We start from the raw sequence: 19,150 nt of genomic DNA, 5'->3' as shown, positions 1-19,150 counted from the left end.
CAAAACGGGGAGGTCCTGCACCCAGAGCCAGAGACACTCAACCTAGCAGCATGGCTCCTGAAGACCTAGAGTTCGCACACCTAAGGTTACCTCAGAGCACTATGCGAGTGCTACGGGAGGCAAGGAAACCTACTACAAGAAAGTGCTACAGCGCAAAGTGGAAGAGATTCACGGTGTGGTGCAGGAAAAAGGGCCTGCAAAACAGAATGACAAGAGACTCAACTGTGCTGAGGTACCTCACACACCTTCTAAAGAGTAACCTCTGCTCGAGCTCCCTAAGGGTACACCTAGCAGCGATCGTTGCCTACACCAGAGGTGAGAAGGGTGGAAGCTTCTTCACCTCGCAGGTGGTGAAGAGATTCATGGAGGGAGCCAAAAGAATGGCACCCCCGAAAAGGTTGCCGCCGCCGGCATGGAATTTAAACGTGGTTCTGACGGAGCTCATGAAGGCGCCGTTTGAACCCATTCACAAGGCCACTCTACAAATGTTGACGATGAAAACTGCCTTTCTAGTGGCCATAACCTCACTACGCAGGGTGAGCGAGCTTCAAGCACTAACGCTACAGGAGCCCTACATTCAAATTCACAAAGACAGGGTAGTCCTGAGGACGGACCCACACTTCATGCCCAAGGTAGTGTCGGCGTTCCACATGAATCAGAGTATCCAGATACCGAGTTTCTTCCAAAACCCGACTACAAACGCAGAAAAGGCCCTGCACACCCTCGATGCCAGGAGAGCGGTGATGCACTACATTGAAAGAACCAAGGAACTCAGGAAGTCGAAGCAGCTGTTTGTGTCCTTTGCTACTAGCTTCATGGGTAGACCAGTCACCAAGGGCACCATCGCTAGGTGGATTGCCCTCACTATTCAATTCTGTCACAAACAGGCTGGACAGGAGCTAACGGAGGGGCCCCAAGCTCACTCCACAAGGAAGAAGGGGGCCACAGTTGCCTTCCTGGCAAACACGCCCATCCAAGACATTTGTCTCGCAGCAACTTGGGCATCTGTGCACACGTTCACAAAGCACTACTGCGTGGACATTCAAATGAATAAGGAAGCACAGGTCGGACAGAAGGTGCTACAACACATTTTCAACGACCAGCGATCATCTTCCACCCAGCCACCACAAAAATAGGAAAACCGCTACAAAATCTATGCACAGCATAGTGAATCCAGAAAGATTCACGCTGCAAAACGAAAAGTTTCTTACCTGTCGGTGTAGTTTTGCAGCTTGAAGATCTTTCTGGATTCACTAGCGAACCCACCCACCTCCGCCAGGAAGATGAGGCTGGAGGAAGAGGGGGTGAAATGGATAGGATCAAAGAAGTGGAAACGTACAGAAATATGGACAAAAGGATTAATCAATCGCCTAGGGTTAAAAAAAAAAAAAAAAAAAGGGAAAAAAGAACCCGAAGATGGCGCCCCAAAGGTGGGACTTCCGCAGGAAGCACAACGACGTCACGGGAGGTGCACCAAATGGTGGACGTCGACGCCCACCTGGGCTACAAAAAAAAAAAAAAAAAAACAAAGAAAAGACTACGAATCCGGACCCAACCACAAGATCGCGGAATAATGCACAGCATAGTGAATCCAGAAAGATCTTCAAGCTGCAAAACTACACCGACAGGTAAGAAACTTTTCGTTTTTTGCCACTCAGGGGAGATAGTGTTTTAAAAGTGCATAGAAATAAAACTGGTAAAGAAAATAACCATTTCTGGGCTGCTCGACTATTGCATACTACAAGAGGCATTTTACTTACTTTCTAGACCTATTCTTTGGAAGCGAAAAGCTCCTAATCAAAGCATGGTATACCTCCATTGTCATCCTTCTAACCATGAACCCATCACTCCATAGCGCACTGTCCTGAATTGATCAAATTTCCAACGTATGTGAATGAGCAAATGCAACTTTCCCCAGAACATGCATGTACGATTGACCATTTACATGTGTTAACTGATTGTAGATTGTTAAGTGGTGTTTATGTTTACATGAAAGGGTCCATCTTAAATCCTGCATTTAGAGCTATATTGTTTGCTCTTGAGAAATTTCCACAAAGCCCACTTTTCTCTTTTATTATTTTACCTAAAATAAAAAAATAGACATCGTTCAATGATATAAAGAAACAGTAAAGTGCCCTTAAAAATTGTAATGTGGTTATCAAAGGTGTACATTTTTAGAGAGTATTCCGTTGTCTCAGTTAACTTAACGCTGTATTGTTGGTCTCTATTTAGAAAAAGCCTAAAAGGCTGTGCAGGAGCTTCTTGATTGTGAGCATCAATAATCTTGGATTAGGTTGAACCAAAAAGTGGAAATATTATTACCATATTAGTTTTGGAGCACAGAGATGTGAAGAATATGCCGTTTTATTTTCAATCCATTTGGAATGGAGCAAAGAATGTGATATGAACAGCAGCATCAATGTCAGCCTTTGCAAAGTTCGTGGATATACTTTTTGAGTAGTTAAAAAACTAGCTTCTGATGGGTTCAACTTCCCACAGATTTCTCACTTGGGGAATTCTCCCCCGGCTTGTCCAGAAAACTTTTCTTCAGCAATGGCTCTGTAGCACTGCCAGGTGGCTCCAGCCATGACTTCACCTAAGGACATGACGACACCAACATATATTAGGTGCAGTAGTTCAGTACGTGTTTTCTGTGGTTCATCAACGCATATGCAGAGCTGTCCCTTGATGTCTCAAAGATTACATTCCTCTGCATTAGACAGTGACTAGGTCAGATGTCCCCTTCAAAATGGTTACGTTTCAAGCCTTATTGCAAGTGATGCAAAAAGATGTCTCTTTCAGATCCACATGATAAATACATGTTGTTTGTAGGATCTGAGCACAATGCTGCATCCTGCAATTTGGAATGCTGTCCCATGAAGGAGGGGGTAAAAAAAGGGGGGGGGCTGCCCAAAATGCGTTTTCCCCATGTTAATTCCCATAGTGCCTTAGAAGAGGGCTACAGCCCGACCCTGACCCCATGGGTGTGTTAAGGGGTACCAGAGGAACCCATTAAGGCCAATAAAGTGCCTTATAATGTTTTTTCCTCAGTGCACTGGAATCCACGGATCCCTGCGGAGCGCCGCGCGAACCCCGTCCCCTGCGGAACCGCAAATACTGATGCAGATCATCAAAGGCCTTGCCCCCTTTGTCCACCACTCTCACTCTGCAATATAATCCAATCCATATATTTTATGGATTGGATATATATGAAGATGAGATGCATTCAAATAGATCTTGAAGTCCGGCTTGCATTCTGCAGACATCATCATGGTTTGAGCCATGGGATTCATGTGACACTGGCACATTCTACTGACTTCTCCACTGATATTCAAGACATACTCCTAGTGATGCCTCTCTGGAATACTTAAAAGACAGTAGATCTATGGCTTGCTTGCTTGGCCTAGCCTCCCAGAAAGATTGATTTCACCAGCAATATAGGTTTGTGGCTGGCTTTGTGGCAGTATAGTCCCAGAGGTTGTATATCAGAATAATGATAATAAAAATATCTGATATAAACATTGTTGCCTAAATATGATTTACAAAAAGTATCCCTCCATCGGATGTAGATTTTTATAATACAATATTTTTGTCGGATGTCATCTTGACCACGATATTATGGTGTTGTAGCATTCCGACCGAGGCAAGCTTCTTCCCAACAAATATACTGCTACTTTCTGACAGGGGAGAATGAAGAGGATTAAACCAGTGTCTACTACAGCAGATGCAGTTTTCACCATTTTCTGCTGGCTCTGCTTCCTTAAACTCCCTCTGATTTCCTCCACCACAACCCCCAGCCATCATTCTCCAGTATGCAAAATGATAGCTAAGGGGATTGGAAGGATATTGTGATGCATCACTTGGTCATCCAACAAATCCACGAAGGCTATGCCCTATCATTCCTCTAGATTATCTTTCTTCCTTTAAGATATGTTCTTTGACCCCACTTCAAGTTTGACAGGAGTCCTTTCCCTATTTAGCAGAGGGGCCTCTAGAGGAGAGAGGCTCAGGTTTATTTTCCCTCAGCTTCTTGGTCTCTAAGGATGAAGTCAGAAACCCATCCTACATCTTTGTCTTTTAAAACATATTTATTTGACAGCACAAGGTCAAGATGTTGTCCTTCAGTCAAGTCTTGCTGGCCATGAATGTGGGAGATTGGTTGGTATCTCTGGAGCTCCAGGATGCCTAGTTCAATATTCCGATTCTTCCCTTTGACACTTGTTACCTGAGTTTTATATTGAGATCCAGTTCATGGTTCTACCTTTTGTCTTCCTGATGAAGTTGAAAATGTCATCCTTGCAGCCAGGGAAGCTCCTCATCAAATCTTTCAATGCAGGTTGCTGAGCTGAGTTCCTCCAGTGGTGCAATTTGGAAAGTATCAACCCCTTTGCTGATCAACCATCCCCGTTTAGATCACCACAAATGTCAAGTTTTCTGAAGGGTTTGCTCTGTTTATTTCCTTTCATTCTGCTTACTGTTCTTTAGGCGCTTTTGTATGTTGTAAACTTTCTTCATGGCGTTCCCATTGAAGCTGATGCACAATTACCTAGTTCAGCTTCTTACCTGATAGACCGTTTTGTTGGTAGCTTTTATCTTCTGATCACAGGGTCAGGTCTTTACAGTTCATACACTGTTATTTTTTTTTTTTACACAGATAAGTAAGCCCTTCACACTTGGCCATCCTTCTTACCCAAGGTGTTGTCCACCTTTCCTAGATCTCAGTCTTTACTCTTTTGTCTTTTTTCCCCTCTTCAGCTTACAATTATAGAAGAGGTGCATGCTGTGTTTTACAACATTGACCACATTCATCAGGACATAATTGATGTTCAGCTCTTTGTGAACTGCCTTAATCCCTTCAGTGCCACGCCCTTTCCCCGCCCTGTGCCGGCCGTTACATTAGCGGGCGGGGTTTATGACGAGCTGGACTCGTCATGGGCACAGCGCAACCGCGGCCCATGACGAGTCCAGCTCGTCATGGTCACTGAAGAGGTTAAGCTAATAAGGGCAAGGCAGTGGCCAAATGTACCATTTCATACTGAGCCATCATCTATATCAAGATCTGTTATGCCTAGGCCAAGAAAGACCCTCTTGAGGACGTTTGTGCCCTCTGCATTAGATCCAAGGGTGCCTTCATCGCTCTTTCCAGAGGCGTCCTGGTTGCTGACATCTGTACATGATCTTAACATACTTTTGGCAAGCACTGTTGACTCTTGTCTGAGGCATGCTTTGATAGGTGCCTTGCCTGAGCTCTGTTGCATGACTTCCTTGTTCAAACTGACACTACTCGATTCTTCTTCCCAGGGAGTTACTGGCTTGGGACTCATAAGGTGAGGAATTTACAGCAAGATGTATCCATCAGAAGTTTTGCAGCTTGACTCCTTTTCTGGATTCACATGTTGTGCATTATTCCGCAATCTAATGGTTGGGTCCGGAATTGTCTGTGTTTTTGTTTCTTTTTGTTTTGTTTTTTTTATTTTGTGGGCATTGTCGACTACCATTTGCTGGTAAGTCCATTCCTTGTGTGATGTCAGATGGCACCCCGGACATGCCTGTGTGTGGTCACCATCTTCAGATTCTTTTTTTTCCACTGTTGGGTTTGGAAGCTTGACATAGGAGCCCCAAAGAATCACAGATACAAAATGACAACAAGCCACACATTCAGCAAGGATCACTGAAGATCATGAGAAAATCCAAAGAAAGGAGAAGCAGAGCTTTCTCAACCCTGACAGGGGACCCCGCTGGTAAGATCCACGTGGCCATAGAATGAAGAGTGGAGAGGCAGGAAAGGGTCATGGAAAATACCTCTTTTAAATTCTGCCCCAACTTTCACCACAAATTCTTCAAAAGAGACCCTCACAGGGTCTGCAACCTTTGCCTGCCAAGGGACCACAAGGATGAGGAGTATGAGGCCTGAGCCCCATTCATTCAAGGTACGATATCGACAGGGACTAGAACACTTCAACATGGCTCGCACTCAGAAGATGCAGGATTCTTAGAAAGATCTTGGCCTATCCAATGACAATGAGGAGAACCGGCATGTGGAGGGGAGTCTGGTGTTGAGGATTTCTCAACAGGGATGGCTATTAATTCTGCTCAGCCGGCAGAGTTTGCAGAGTTTTGGCGACTCCGCATTCTGCTTTTAACGCAGAGTTCTGGCCAAACTCCACCAATTACCTGGTAGCTGAGTTTTCTCTCATGTGCCGCTAGCCAATGGTAAGTTGGTGAGCACAAGCAAGGAGCAGCGCCCTCTAGAGCGCTGTGTGGTGCTGTTCACACTGATTTTGCAGCACAGAACAAGCTCCCGCCGCTAAAAATCAGCGTGGCCTGCTTATTTCTGCCCATTCGTGGAACTAGGCGGAATCTTGCAGAGTTTTCATGTACTTAATTCTGTGGAGTTCCGCCCACCCATGCTCCTCAACCACCTTTGAAAAAAGAGAAGTGTCGGGGAAATTGCTGAAGCATGCTGAGAAGAATGGCAAATTGTAATCAAACTGCCAAAAGGTCCTCGGACTCCAAGTCCTTGCAGGCAGCCTCGTCTTTGAAACACCCAACAACCAAAGGTTAGCACAAACAAAGAGCACTACAAGGGTCCCAACCAAAGGACACCGATGGGGACAAATCATCGACAAGACTTCCTTGTAACCAAGTGCTCGAGAATGAGCAAGAGAGAAAGGCAGGGAATCGAGGCTGGGAGAGCCAACGATACCGAAAAAGAGAACTCCATCAATGGTCTACGCTGAACAAAGACCGTTTGAGGTTCAACTAAACAAACGAAGACTCGATGTTGAAATGGCAGCCCTACTTCAGAGAAAGAAAGAGTTTGATGACTCCTTAAAGGAATTTCATATTCCGACAAGTCCGTCGGCAACCACCGAGGGAGAAGACGACCTGTTAGGCTTGGCGGCCCCAGCAATGCCAGAGCCAGATGAGGAGAAAAAAAAGGAGATCTGAGGTCGAAACCGAAGAAGTAGCGATGTACGAGGACCAATGCCAGTTCGAAGACACCTAGCATGACCTCGATGCCGAGTACCCTGAGGGAAAGGGTGGAAAGCTGTCCCTCAAGACCTTGGCCACCTGACAACTTGTCCCTATACAACAACCTCATCAAAAGGACTGCAGATACCTATGGGGTACAGCTAGAAGAGGAGAAAGGGGAAGCATGCCTCCTACTCAAAAGCCTGATGGCCCTCACAAAAGGCTAACCTCTACTTACCCATGTTTCATAGCATTCTAGACCAGGGGAAGAGGCCTTTTGAGAACTGGCCACTGTAAGAGCGAAAACGCCGCGAGTTGAGAAGAAACACAAACACTCCACCCTTTACCACAAATACATAAGGGCAATTTTCCTGCACATTCCATCATTGTCCCCACTGTGAGGAAAAGAACAATGCCTCCACATTAAGAGTGCCACCACCAGAGAAGAAGAGCAAGAGGCCCGATCTGGTGGGGAGGAAGATGAAAAGAGAGAGGCAGCCACACAGTGGAGAATGGCGAACTCCAGCGCGCTTCTTACAGCTATAGACACCAGCAATGCGACGAGATTGAGGGCCTAAAACAGCACCTTCCTCAAGAGTACCGCAAGAGAGCTGAGACAGTGATTCAAGAGGGCGAAATACTGCCAATACCTGCCTTAAATCTGCACTGGATGCAACAGATCCTGGCAGCTGGCAGGGGTGCACTGGGACAACACTTTGGAGACAGGCCTGGCTCAGATGTCCGGATTCAAGACAGAGGTATAGACATCAATTATCAGCATGATGCCCCTCACAGGCAAAGCTCTGTTAGGACAGGTGGTAGACAATACACTACAACAGTTAAAGAAGGATAGCTGTACTTTGAAGGCCATGGGAGCACTCCAGTTCCAACGAATCCTCAGAAGAGGAGGGAACGCAAACAGATGGCCCACAGGCAGGGCATTCACAATGGGGTAGCAACAACCACAGCCCCAAAGCCACACAAGTCTACTGACGCATCAAACGCCACACCATCAATGGCAGCACCCTGTGAAACAATCCTTTTGAGGGAGAACAAAAGGAAGAGGCCAGCCTCACAGAGGGGGAGGCTTAGCAGGCAACTGACTTAATCACTCAGCCCCACCACCAAATACCCATGGAAGGCAGAATTGGGGTGGTTCCCCAAGGAGTGGAATAAAATAACATCAGACAATAGGATCCTAAACATAATAAAACATTGCCTCTACATAGAACTCCTCAAAACGTCCCCACACTTGCCCTTGAAAACAAAAACGTCTGTGGACAGGAACTCGCACAACTCTGAAAAGAGGTCAACGAGCTCTTCCAAAAGAGAGCCATAGAAAGGATTCCCCCCAGAGAAGTAGGCAATGGGACTATTCCCTGTACTTTCTGGTACCAAAACAGGATAGAACACTAAGACCAATCCTAGACCTCAGATTTCTAAACAAGTTCATACAAACTCAACACTTCAGGATGAGAACACTGCAAGGAGTAATACCACTCCTAAGGAAAGGGAATTATATGGCTTTCTTAGACTGAAAGGATGCCTACCTACACATACCTAGACAACTGGCTAGTAAAAGCACAATCAAAAGAAAAATCCCACAAAGACATACAAACAGTGATTGCAACACTTCAACATCTCCGATTTACAATAAACATCAAGAACTCCTCACCACAACTGGATCAAGGGAAAGTGTTCCTGGGAGCAACCCTAAACTCCAAGACAGCACAAGCGTACCCAGTGCAAAAGAGAGCAGAGGCAGTTGTAGAACAAAGTCACCTTTACCAGTGATGAAACTGATGGGCATGATGGTATCATGCATCCCACTCATGGCACTTGCAACACTGCACTGCATATGTGCCCCATTCAGGGATGGATCTGCAACAGATGGTCATAAGCCACGGGGAGCTAGGAGAATCTAGTGGTTGTCACAGCAAAGGCACAAAGGGAACTAGAATGGTGGAACCGAACAAATGTGAACAGAGGGTTACCATTCAAAACACCAGTACCCACAGTGACCATAACTACAGATGCATCCCACAAGAGTTTGGGACCACACACAGGCAGCCTGAAGTCCAGAGGACTCTGGAATCCCACAAATGCCATTAAACACATAAACTATCTAGAGATTAAGTTTTTCTTGCCTTAAAAACATTCCAAGCGCATTTAACATGTCAGACTGGTCTGATCCAAATGGACAACACAACGACTATATTCTACCTCAACAACCAAGGGGGAACGAAGTCCTTCACCGGTCAGAGAAACAAACACTGAGGTGAACAGACTGAAGGGGCATACAAAACCCTCCATGAATGGGAGATAAAACAGGAGGCGCCAAACAATGTTTGCAAGGTTTGGGGCATGCCAAACAGACCTTTTCACAAGTCCTCAAAACACAAAATGCTACAACATCACCTCCAGGTTTCCACACCACCAACCAAGGGGAATGTCTTGTCACGAGACTGATCAGGAATATTTGCATACACCTTTCCACCGATTCCCCTGATCCCAAAGATACTGGACAAGCCCAGACAACCTGGGACAATGCTCATTCTCATAGCCCCACAATGGGCCAGACAGAAATGTTTTTCAGACCTGCTGGAGATGTCCAGAGGGCACATGATCCCAATCAAGGCAGAACAGGACCTGCTAAGAATCCAAAATATAAGTGTACTATCAAGAACCAGCCACACTCAGCCTAGCAGCATAGCCCCTGAATACCCAGAGGTTGGCCACCTACAGGTACCTCCCCAGTACAATAGAAATCCTTAGGTAAGCAAGAGAATCAACACAAGAAAATGCTAAATGGAAAAATGGAACAGATACATACACTGGGGCACAGGTGCACAGGTAACAGAAGGATGGAAACAAGAACAGACCAGGAGATGGTACTAACCTACCCCACTCACCTGTTGGACAGTGGTCTGACCCACGCGTTGCTAATGGTACACCTAGCAGCAATAGTAGCATACACCAGAGGTACATCAGGAAACAGCCTCTTCACACTTCTAGTATTTAAAAATTCCCGGAAAGTTCAAAAAGGATGGCACCACCAAGAGTGGTACCAGCCCTTCTGTGGAGTTTAAACACAGTAGTAATGCAGTTGGTTACAGAGCCTTTTGAACCTATGCACAAAGCAGATCCGAAGTTTCTAACCCTGAAAACAGAACAGCATTCATAATGGTGATCACATCACTATGCAGAGCCAGCGAGATACAAGAACCATCCCTGTAAATCTATAATGACAAAGTGGTCCTCAGAACAAACCCACAATTCCCACCAAAAGTGGTATAATTATTCCACGTCAACCAAAGCATACAACTGCCAGCTTTTGTTTAAAGACCAAAGACGCTAAAAGAAAAAGCCCTGCACACACTGGATGTGTGAAGGGCATTAATGTACTATCTACAAGAACAAAGGTTTTCGTAAAGGAAACCACTTATTCGTATCCTTTGCTAGGGCAAGCAAGGGATCACCAGTGACCAAGGGAACAATTGCACAATTGTTAGTGGAGACTATTAAAACCTGCTACTCCAGAGCAGGAAAGCCGTTGCGTCCTAGAACACACTCAACCAGGAAAAAGGGTGCAACCCTTGCATTCCTAGCAAATGTATCCATTGACAAAATTTGCACGGCAGCTACCTGTTCATCGCCACCCACCTACTGCATAGATATCCAAATAAACGGAGGTACAGGTGGGACAGATGGTACTACAACTTCTGTTTGCCAACACATCCACATTTCAACCCAATCAACTCAGGGGACAGGATACTGCTACATAATCTAATGCACAGCATGTGAGTCCAGAAAAGGATTCATAATGCAAAAGGAAATGGTTACTTGCCAGTAGGAGTAGTTTTGCAGCTTGAAGAACTTTCTGGATTCACATGCGACCTACCGTCCTTCCCAGAAATGGGAGATGAAGCCTACAGGTGGGAATAGAAAACAATATTTGAAAAGTATAAAAAGGAATTTCCAAGGCGCTGTCTTGCATCACACAAGGAATGGACTTGCCACCAAACGGTGGTCGACAATGCTCACAAAAAAACAAAACAATTACCGACCCAACCACAAGATGGCAGAGAAATATGAAGCTCGTGAATACAGAAAATTCTTCAAGCTGCAAAACTGCTCCTGCTGGTAAGTAACCATTTCATTACTTACCATCGGTAATAATATTTGAGGTGAATACACAATTTTTCTGCAGATTCCTCACTGCCTGCCCTCTGCTTGGTGTCATTACTAATAAGATCCCAAGGTAGGCATACATGTTATGTGTTGTAATTGTCATGGTTGCTCTCTTGGTTCCTCTCTCGGTTCCTCTCCACATGCTTCACTAGTGAGTGGAGAAGGTCCAGGGACGGACACCAGTGCACCAGTTTATGCCTAATATACTGCAGTGTTGTCATGTTCAGCAGTGGAGTTGAAGCTGGAGCCTCAGCGCACCACCTGGTGACACTGAAGAGCCATCACTTGGAAAACGTTTTCCAGACCAGTATGAAGCTTGAAAAGAATTCTTAAGGTGAGGCACCTGAGTGAAAATTGTGTATCCATAAATATAATCGTTACCCAAGGTAAGTAGCAGGTTTTTTTGTTTGAAGATCCAAGACTTCACACCCAATTTTATTAACCATTACTCCATAATACGTCTTATAGCAAAAATAAATGTGAAAGTGAATAAAGCAAACTAATGTGCAATGTTTAATGTAAAATGTTTATTGATGGCATTACAAGCAGTCACTAGGAAAGTAAGCCATTCCAAGAATGTATTAATAAAAACCTACTTTGAACAATTAGAAACCATATACTTTGTCCTTTATTCACTGTCACATTTCTAAAGAATTATTTAACATTTTGTAGCATTATTCTGTTACAAATTCACATGCTGGAGTGGATAATCCTGTCATTTTAAGCATGACTAAACCAACCGCTGAAAATATACAAATAATTATTATAACATGTTATCATGACAAGGTTTTGGCTGCAGGATTGGAGTTCATTGCCATCAAATTAACCCTGGCAGTGCATGGCTCTGTTCAATGAGGCAGTGTTGCAGGGACTCTGCTTATGCACAGAACTATGCACAGGAAACCAGGACCTCAGTGAATTGTGGTGTACCAAAAACTCACCTCAGAACCCCGAATCCCTTATCCGACCAGCATCAGTGTCCCATTCGTTATCCGAGTTTTATCTCAGCGGTCCCACTGTATAGACAACCCAGAACAAGTGATTTAGGGTATTCTCAGGAATGGTGGGAATCAGAAATACCTGTTCGTAATTATTCTCATATCAGTCCACAACAGAATAAACATAGACACGGTAAAGTTTAAAGAGTTTATTTTATAAACCTCGTGTCCTAAGATGCAGTACTTTGGCTAACATAAGCAGACAAATGATTAAGATCAAAACCATCAGCATAGTTACAATACCATAGAAAATGAAAGGAGTAATCATAATCAAATGATGGTGGATGACAGCCACCTTCCTTTCGCTAGTAAACTAATATTATTATTATTACTAATAAAAGGTCTCTAGGCTTGAATGGCGAACCCCATACCGTAAAGATCAGCTTAGTGGAATCACATCACAGGATCAGCTAGACTCTGCTCCTGGGAAAGCTCTTCTTCCGAATGAATCTAACACATGTTGCCTGCAATATTAAAAGCACTCGACTTTCAGGTATTTGCAGCTGCGTGCGTGTTATGGCTAAATAGTGGGCCAATCAACCTGAACCCAACAACATGCACCGTCTAGCGACCCAGACTGTTTCTTTACATAATGTTCAGACCAAGGTCGCTGCTCACTGTTAGGGATGTGAACAACAGACAGTTCTCATGTGAAGCAAAGTCGAGCAAGCATTTCTCAATTAATAACATGTGACTACAGTGTTGTGTGCAAAAGCAGCAAAAGCGGCAAGATGGCTTTCTAACATCTAACGCGGTTGTGCTAACTTAGCATTGTACGTATATAGATAGTAATCTTCACTACACCCCCCCTTGATCAGACCACTAACCAGTAGGGGCGCACTTGCAGGAACGCAGAGTTCAAGTTTGATAGAAGGGAACCAAGGGCATAAATTGTAAGTCCATATAAGGTAAGTGGTCCGATCAAGGGGTTCGGGGTTCTGAGGTGAGTTTTTGGTACACCACAATTCACTGAGGTCCTGGTTTCCTGTGCATAGTTCTGTGCATAAGCAGAATCCCTGCAACATGCACCGTGTAGCGACCCAGACCGTTTCTTTACACAATGTTCAGACCAAGGTCGCTGCTCACTGTTAGGGATGTGAACAACAGACAGTTCTCATGCGAAGCAAAGTCGAGCAAGCATTTCTCAATTAATAACATGTGACTACAGTGTCGTGTGCAAAAGCAGCAAAAGCGGCAAGATGGCTTTCTAACATCTAACGCGGTTGTGCTAAGTTAGCATTGTACGTATATAGATAGTAATCTTCACTCCAGCAGGAGTCTCCAGTGAAGCCTAACACGTATTTCCCATGCAGGTGCAAATGTGGTTTTAATAATTCTTGAAAAACATAGAGGATGTATTGGCAGGTGGGTCAGAAAATAGGTTCAAATTGAAGCTAGCAAAGGCAGCTAGCTGCAGACTTTGTAACTGCAGCCCTTTGAAGGTCCATGACCTCATCCCTGTTAAAGGGGTACCAACACATGGAAAAAGTAAACGAATGGAAGCTTTTGAGGAGAAACATTTGTAAAGTAAACTCCCTTCCACTAAAGTTTGTAAATGCAATTGCCTTATTGGCTCCAGATTATAGAAGTTATTTTGATAAAATAGAATAACTTTGAAAACGTTGCCAAATGACAAACTAGAAGTAGTTTGAAAAATAAGGGAATGTGGCCTCAAACAACTGTAGATACAGATCACTGGATGTTGCACAAGGTGAGTCCCAAGAGGCATGGTGCTGATTTGAGATGCATGGATGCGAGTGTCCAGTATCTAACCAGAAGTACAAGCCCATGGCACGGCACTCAATTGTAAGAAACCTCAACGAAGAAGCGGTTAAGCCACAAGAAAATCCACACAATCCATTCTCTTACCAGGCACTTTTTCTTTTACCACACCACCCTATCAAATGACAATTAAAGGATGATCCACAATCACTAAAGATGAAATAGTGTTGTTTAGTTTCTTGCGTTTGCTCCCCCATCTAGCAGTGCATTTAACTGGCTCTACACGCCTATAGATGTTTGATTGGTGGCTGCAACCCTACATAATAAGAGTTTGTTGTTTCTCTGTTTTGTCTTGCTAAAATTGAATTATTGCACACTTTCACAATGGACAAGGTGTGAAAAGAACGGAATTGCCTGAAAAAGAGTTTTTGTGTAGTTTATGGTTTTTGTATATATCTCACTTCACAATCCCTTCAGGTTGCTGCATGAATGATCAAGTTGAAAATAAGTTGCTTGATCTCATATTCCTTCATGTAGGTGTTGTGAACTCAATGGTTGCTCCTCTAGCCTTTATTGTGCTCGGCTGTTCAACCAAAGTGTCCATGAATCTAGTATGGGGCTCACATCCTGTTTAGAGCGGGTAGTGCTAGAGTTGCAGAGGATTTAGAATTAGCACCTTGTCTGTCCAGGTACCCAAACTTTGAAGCATGAGATGAATCCCATTTTGGCCTAGCCATTAAAGTGCCACAGAGATTTCTTGAGACCTTTACTGAATTTAAAGTACATTGCTTGGCATCTCTAGTTTGGGTCCATCGGGGGAAATTCCACAACAATGACGGTTCTTCATCTGTGACTCTTTTGCTTAGACATTATGTATAGATGCCAGGATGCTTAAGCATATCTAGTAGAAAGTTGACTTTTGCTGGTAGAGTGGGCCTCATTTACAGAAGGTCTTGGGCATTGCACCTTGACCTTGAACTGAACTGGTTCATTGGGTGAGCTGTAAGCTGAAGTACTGAATTCATTGTGTGATATGTTCATGCAGTTTCAGATTCAGGCACTTCTTGAATGCCTGGTTTGGAACGGATACATTTTTGCAGTGTTTCCTGAACATAGGGCCCAGTTTTAGACACACTAAACCCTCTTGCTAAGTGCAGACTTTCTTACCAAACCAACCCATGGATTCTGGTGGGCTATAATGCACTACCCACTCAAGCATTACCTGGCAGGTGCTTATACGGCAATGATGAATCCTGTAAGACCACTGTATCTTAACATCTGTCCACAATAGAAAGTTTATATTTTGAGTCTGTGCTTTACCATGTTTATCATGGATGTACTACCTCTGTTTGCAGTTACATGTTTCAACTTCTTGAAATGTCAATGCAACCACAAACTGAATTTGAACTTCCACTGACTTCACAATACCAGTTGCAGCTATTTTTGGTGGACAAGCTTTAGATTCTAAGTAAGCCCACAAATGCACATATCTTTTCTGGCTAACTTCCCCATCTTCTTGCTCCCTCTCACATTGCTCCCCCATTCCTCTCACTGTTTTTTTTATGTTCTCATGTAAAATGACACATTTTCACGAGGGAACTTTTTCTCTGCCTCTGACAATTTTTCCTGCCACATTCACCCCCCCCCCCCCCCGCTTGCAAGTTTTAAAGTAATTTTAAAAAATGTATCTTGTTTTTTATCTTTTCATAATTCTTATTGGGAGGTCCTGGAAGTGCTACTGTGCCACTTGTTACTTTTTTGGTGGTTCTTGACACTTTATTTTTTGTGGCTATCGCCCATGTTTGAACAGTAAATTCAAAATGCCCGCCCATGACCATGCATGTACCGTCATGCACAGGCACCCATTTTGGAACTGATTAACACCAATGGAAACTAACAGCGATAAAGCCAATAGCTTGGCCTTTTGAGACGTTTTGAATTTTGCAGTTGTTTTAATTTAAAAATCAAGTTTAGGAGCTAGCAAGACTGCAATGACCGTGTATGAGAATTCACAACAATGCATAGGCTCCTGGATGAAGCTTGTTTGTGGCGAGTTTCCAAGGTAATTATTGAAATGTCAATTTTCTTTTTGTTTTTGCAGCAGAGGACAACTATGGGATGGATGGGAAGGTTAACCTGCCAAATTTTACAGAGAACATCGACTGGCAAGGACTGGAAGATTTGTACAGTGTAGATGACCGCATCTACCAACAGAGAAAAAACTATAGACTTTCTATGGATGACTGGACTAATTACTTGAAGGATGTAGATAGAATGTTTGCACTGCTGAACCATGTTTTTGAGATAAACAAAACGGAGGGGAACATTGCAGCTGGAAATGATGAGTTCTCAGGAGCCTGGCCAATACCATTGGCATGGGTGGAAATGACTTCAATGGAGTCCAGTGAAGAATCAAGCGGAATGGCAGCAGAAGAAAGACAGCCTGAGAATGCAGCAGACTTTGGCATCCGTGATTTCAGCAGAAAAGCACATAGTCAGGAAATGCCTGAATTAAATAACAATATTCCTGAACAAAACCTTGAGGTTCCTGCACCACGGAGCAACAGTCAAGCTGAAATATGGATGGAAAATAAAGGGTTTGAGAGCCCCGAAATAGAAATCAGTGGAAATGGATGGACAGAGTTAGAGACCAGACATAGTTCCATTTTGCAACCATCTAGGACTCTTCAGAAAGACTTGCTGCTTGACAGTGATCCTGCAGGAGATCTTTTTGAAGAGCAAATGTACCTCCACCTCCGCTTCAATGGGAAAAGTGATCACAAGGCTGAAAGTCATTCTACTGCTGATCGGCCAACGAGCGATATGAACATGGAGAGCTTTTTGAGCGAAAACGAACATCTTCATACAGGAGGGATTCCACAAATCCAAACAATAGAAGGAAGTGCCTCATTCCCACTATCTTCCAATTGAACACAATTTAATCCATACACATATATTTTTTTAGCTGGTAAAAAAATAACATTGCACTTGACATTCCATGTTTAATGTAGAGATCCGGTGTTCAATACATTCTATGGGTGAAAAAACAGTCCTGTAGAACGATGCTCAAATATTAACTTTGGTTCAAAAACAACTATATATACGCATATTTGTTTCTGCACTGTGGGGGGGAACATCGAATGCCGCACAAATGGCACCCTGTACAAGCTTAGGTTTACTTTGTTTCTAAATGGTTGTTTTTCTCTGCTTTTGTAGACTTGCATTCTTATGTGAATATCTTCTGACCCCATAATGTGTTTTTAACGAATGAGGTTTTTCTAACCACTGGACTTTCTGATGTAACACATTTAGGTAATTTTTTTTGCACTTTTAGTAGCTCGATTACCACAACTTTGTGTCATTTCCCACACTTAACGTACATCATGTTTATTTTTGCCACATTTACAACTAGGGTGCTGTTGTGGATTAATCAAATGTATGCTTAAAAATATAGAATGTGGCAAGATTTGTGAGAGGAACTTGGTTGGAATGTTGTAACAAACTGCAAAAACAATACTGCATATTTTACTACCTCCACTCCTTCTAGAAGAAGTAATGAGTGTTGGCACTTGAATAGAAAAATGTATTTAGTTGCGTATTTATTAATACAATAACGCCTTAGGTCTGACACATACATTGCAAAAAGTCTACACCGTACTGTTCCATTGTTTAAGTGAATGGCTTTAAGTATTAACAAATCATTTATAATTGGTGGTGTCTTTTGTGAGTTAGTGGAAAATTAAACAGCACATTTTTATATTTATTCCAATGTATTTTCACAGGAGAAAGTAAATAGAGAGTAGCCGTCTTGCACCGCTTGCAGAGCTGCAAACAATCTTGTGGTTTTGTACTAAATTACTTACTTTACTTAAAATTACGTCAACTCTATTGAAATGGCAGCACCCGTTGTCACAAGGAAAAAGCATTTTGGGTTACCTCACATCAAATTTTTAACGTGGTATCTAGTTTACAGCAAGGTTTGTTGTATGTTGTGTATCATTTCACGTTGTGTTGTATTTTTCGTGAGCACTGCAAAGAAACTTGCTTTTAATTCTCAAAAGCGAATTCAGAAAACTGCACCACAGGCAGTTCAGTCAGAAAATTGGAAATGTTCAGTATTTTTCAGCTTTGTTATTATTTCTGTAAATACGATAAAATGATTTAGCTGTTGATGTGATAGTCAAGGGCTGAGTGACGGAACACACATATTTATGGTCCTAATTGGTCCTATTTGTAAATAGAATTCATGCAAATAGACAACAAACTTTTTAAAACTTGTATAATATTCTGTGATCCTTTTATAGAACAATTCTGACTTCAGGAAAGTCATGAGGCAATATCTCTAAAAATAAAAAGGTGTTTTAACTTTGCAAAAATGAAATTGGTGAAAATGTTCCAGTTTTCAAGTCAGATGAATGTGGTATGTGATTTCCCACTCTCACAGCTTTAAGTGGGATGAAAAAAAGTGGGGGGTCTCAAAAAGCGGCATAGAATATGTTTTCTAAGGGTGTCGCTTAAACATGTAAACTAAGTTTCTGTAGTCCCCATAACGAGTCACCCGACCAGTATTTGGATAGTCTGAGCGCACTGTTATTGCATCCAGATGTATAACACAACAATTGACTTACACCTAGAACCAGCATGGACTATTGACTTTGGCAATGGATGTTGCCTGTTTAAGGTAAATGAATAACAATAATGATTTTGCTGTAAATAATATTGAAAGAATTTCAAATCTGAAATTGTGATTCTGTTTATCAAATGTTACTGAGGTCTGTGGAGGGGATAATGGTCGTCCGGGTATACCAATCACTCCCATTATAGCCAATCTGTGTGCCCCTTTTCTCTCCACATCACATCCATTTGCATATCTTACACCACATCCCTTTCTTCTTGTTCACCCTCTTTTCACTCTCTCCTGAATGCTCTTCCTCACATCTCCTAAACTCCACAACCCCCAATTACCACACACCCACTCACCTGTAGGCACTGCATTTTCTTTAAATTTTGCGTGACAGTATTTTGAAAACTCTGTACCTCCTTCTCACACATTTGCAGAGAACCACAATTACATTTGGAATACGCAACCATTGCTATGTGTCAGTCTTTGTCCATTTTAAACACCTGGAGGTGACTACATTTAAAAGTATGCATTAAAGAAGAGTAATATGCCCCACAGAAGAAGAACGCAGAAACAGAACATCCTGGAGATAGCTCACTACAAGGAAATGCAAGACAAAGTAAAACGTGAAAAATGAACAGGA

The 19,150-nt window shown here is 43.0% G+C and overlaps 1 protein-coding gene across 5 annotated transcripts in view; it reads left to right on the top strand.

Annotated features, from left to right (window-relative positions):
• Positions 1 to 18,267, top strand: part of SULF1 (sulfatase 1) — a 285,427-nt gene extending 267,160 nt beyond the window's left edge. For all 5 annotated transcript variants that reach the window (XM_085605482.1, XM_085605483.1, XM_085605484.1 and 2 more), the window contains one exon: positions 15,988 to 18,267. In XM_085605482.1, the coding sequence (XP_085461608.1) occupies positions 15,988 to 16,817 (830 nt within the window). In that variant the 3' untranslated portion in view covers positions 16,818 to 18,267. The remainder of the gene's footprint in view (positions 1 to 15,987) is intronic.
• Positions 18,268 to 19,150: the final 883 nt, after the last annotated feature.

The sequence above is a fragment of the Triturus cristatus genome, chromosome 5_1, assembly GCF_964204655.1.
Source record: "Triturus cristatus chromosome 5_1, aTriCri1.1, whole genome shotgun sequence".
Classification (NCBI taxonomy): domain Eukaryota; kingdom Metazoa; phylum Chordata; class Amphibia; order Caudata; family Salamandridae; genus Triturus; species Triturus cristatus.
This window is presented reverse-complemented; position numbering and strand designations above follow the sequence as displayed.